The following is a 1,780-nucleotide window of genomic DNA, read 5'->3' on the forward strand; positions in this document are numbered from 1 at the left end:
TTGTCCAGGTCGTCCACCGACGGCGCGATGTACACGCTGTCCACGTCCTGCCACCCTTCCTGTCAGCCTCCCTCCCTGCTTCCCAGCCCCTCCCACTTCTCTCTTCCCCTTCCCTCTCTCCTCCTCCCTCGCCTCCTCACCTGCAGCTTCTGTGACTTCATCATCGAGCTTCTAAGCAGATGAAGCTTCCTCGCCACAAGGTCTCGCGATTGCGGGTCCCTCGTCACGCGGTCCTGCACACCCAGCCCCTCAGCCCCCCGCTCTCCCTCTCCCTCCCCTTCTTCCTCCTTCCCTTCCCTCTCCCTCCCCTTCTTCCTCCTCCCCATCTACCTGCAGCTTCTTGATCGTCGTGCTCAGCTTCGCCACGTTCTTCCCCTGTCAAGCTCACTTCAGTCCTCGTCCCTCTTGACGCCTTCGCCTCACCTGCTTCTGGTTGGCCAGCAGCAGGTCCTGCAGGTAGCTGTTGATGCTGTCTGCGGTTGCTGCGATGGAAGGTTTGGCTGCAAGGATCTTGGAAGGCGATCAGTTAAGTTATGGTAGCAAGTTCTCTTACCTGCTTGCTGCTGGAGTAGGAGGAGGAGGAGGAGGAGGACTCATCCCAGTAGGTTCTTTCAGATGGTGACATGCTGGGGTCAACTGTGCCGATGGAAGGCTGGCCACTGCAGCTGCATCTCGGGCCCTGAGCGTTGGTCAGTCCACGAGTTGCCTCACGCGCGTCATCACCGAGTCTTCATCAGTCGAGCCATTGCAGGAGCAGTCATCCAACTGCTGCAGATGTGCTTTGTCCTTGAAATTCGCCGCCTTCATCAATGATAATTAGGCCGCGATATCGCAGTAAGCCATGTCATGTCATTGTGCAGTGAAGCAAGCTTACAATCAGCTTGGAGCAAGCAGCATACAAGAAGCAGAAGCAGAAGCAGCAGTAAGCGTTCATCCTTATCCAAGTGAAGTCGCAGCTAGGGACATACCTTGGGATCAATTCTCAGATAGTAACCATCCTTGGTCCAGACAACCCCGCGAGCTTGATTTTTCCTTTCCAAGTCTCGGTCCTGGTATGCCCTTGTCAGGTGCGTAAGTAAGAGTAAACCATGAATCCAACCGCCATGGCGGTCTTCGCTTCCTTTCCGCTCCTCCAGATCTGCTGCATGCCGGACCCTGCATGACCAGGACCAAGCAACCCTTTCTTCTCGTGCGCACTTTGAGCGTTGGCTACTCGAAGGATCTTGGAAGCAGTAGCAGCTGAGATCTTCTTGCCGTATCTCCCGGTGTTGGCGAGGTACGAGGCGCTTCTCCTGTCGATAGCGTCGGTCACGTCGCCGACGACGTCGGAGCCTGTCAGATATTTCTGCATCTGCTTGGCATATCCTTGGTTCAGCTTGTCCAGCTGCTTCTGGGCTGCACGGCTGCGGAGCCTCCGCTCCTTTTGAAGGTCCTGCCAAGACAAGAGTCACTCGCAAGAGTGTCTAAAGCATGGGAGGGGTCACGTGATCGTAGTCCTCGGGGACTCCGACGTCCTGGTGGGCAACTTGGACGTAAGCCGGTAGCTTGTTCGACACGGCCGCGCTGATCCTAGGCTTGACCCTTCCCGCTGCTTCCAGGACCGCGATGGTGTCGTCACTTGCGTCCGACTTGGCATACAACCCGCTGGACTGGATGGCAGCGTCGGTCAGCAGCCTGCCGGTGGTGTCTTCTACACGCAAGTCCTCAGAGCGATGTTTGGCAGTGTGGTGATCATGGGAGGACAAGCTGTTGAGCATGAAGGAGGTTGGCAGATCAGAAT

The 1,780-nt window shown here is 56.7% G+C and overlaps 1 protein-coding gene across 1 annotated transcript in view; it reads right to left on the reverse strand.

Annotated features, from left to right (window-relative positions):
* The window catches only part of GUITHDRAFT_156613 (hypothetical protein), a gene marked incomplete at its 3' end in the record, with an annotated part of 2,018 nt that extends 848 nt beyond the window's left edge, over window positions 1-1,170 (reverse strand). The window contains exons 1-8 of the mRNA XM_005818287.1: window positions 1,100-1,170; window positions 969-1,049; window positions 724-801; window positions 554-679; window positions 424-510; window positions 331-375; window positions 141-233; window positions 1-47 (exon numbers count right to left, since the gene is read on the reverse strand). Coding sequence (XP_005818344.1) covers window positions 1-47; window positions 141-233; window positions 331-375; window positions 424-510; window positions 554-679; window positions 724-801; window positions 969-1,049; window positions 1,100-1,105 — 563 coding nt within the window. The remainder of the gene's footprint in view (window positions 48-140; window positions 234-330; window positions 376-423; window positions 511-553; window positions 680-723; window positions 802-968; window positions 1,050-1,099) is intronic.
* Between the last annotated feature and the right edge of the window lie 610 nt (window positions 1,171-1,780).

This window comes from Guillardia theta (assembly GCF_000315625.1).
Source record: "Guillardia theta CCMP2712 unplaced genomic scaffold GUITHscaffold_332, whole genome shotgun sequence".
In the NCBI taxonomy this organism is placed as follows: domain Eukaryota; class Cryptophyceae; order Pyrenomonadales; family Geminigeraceae; genus Guillardia; species Guillardia theta.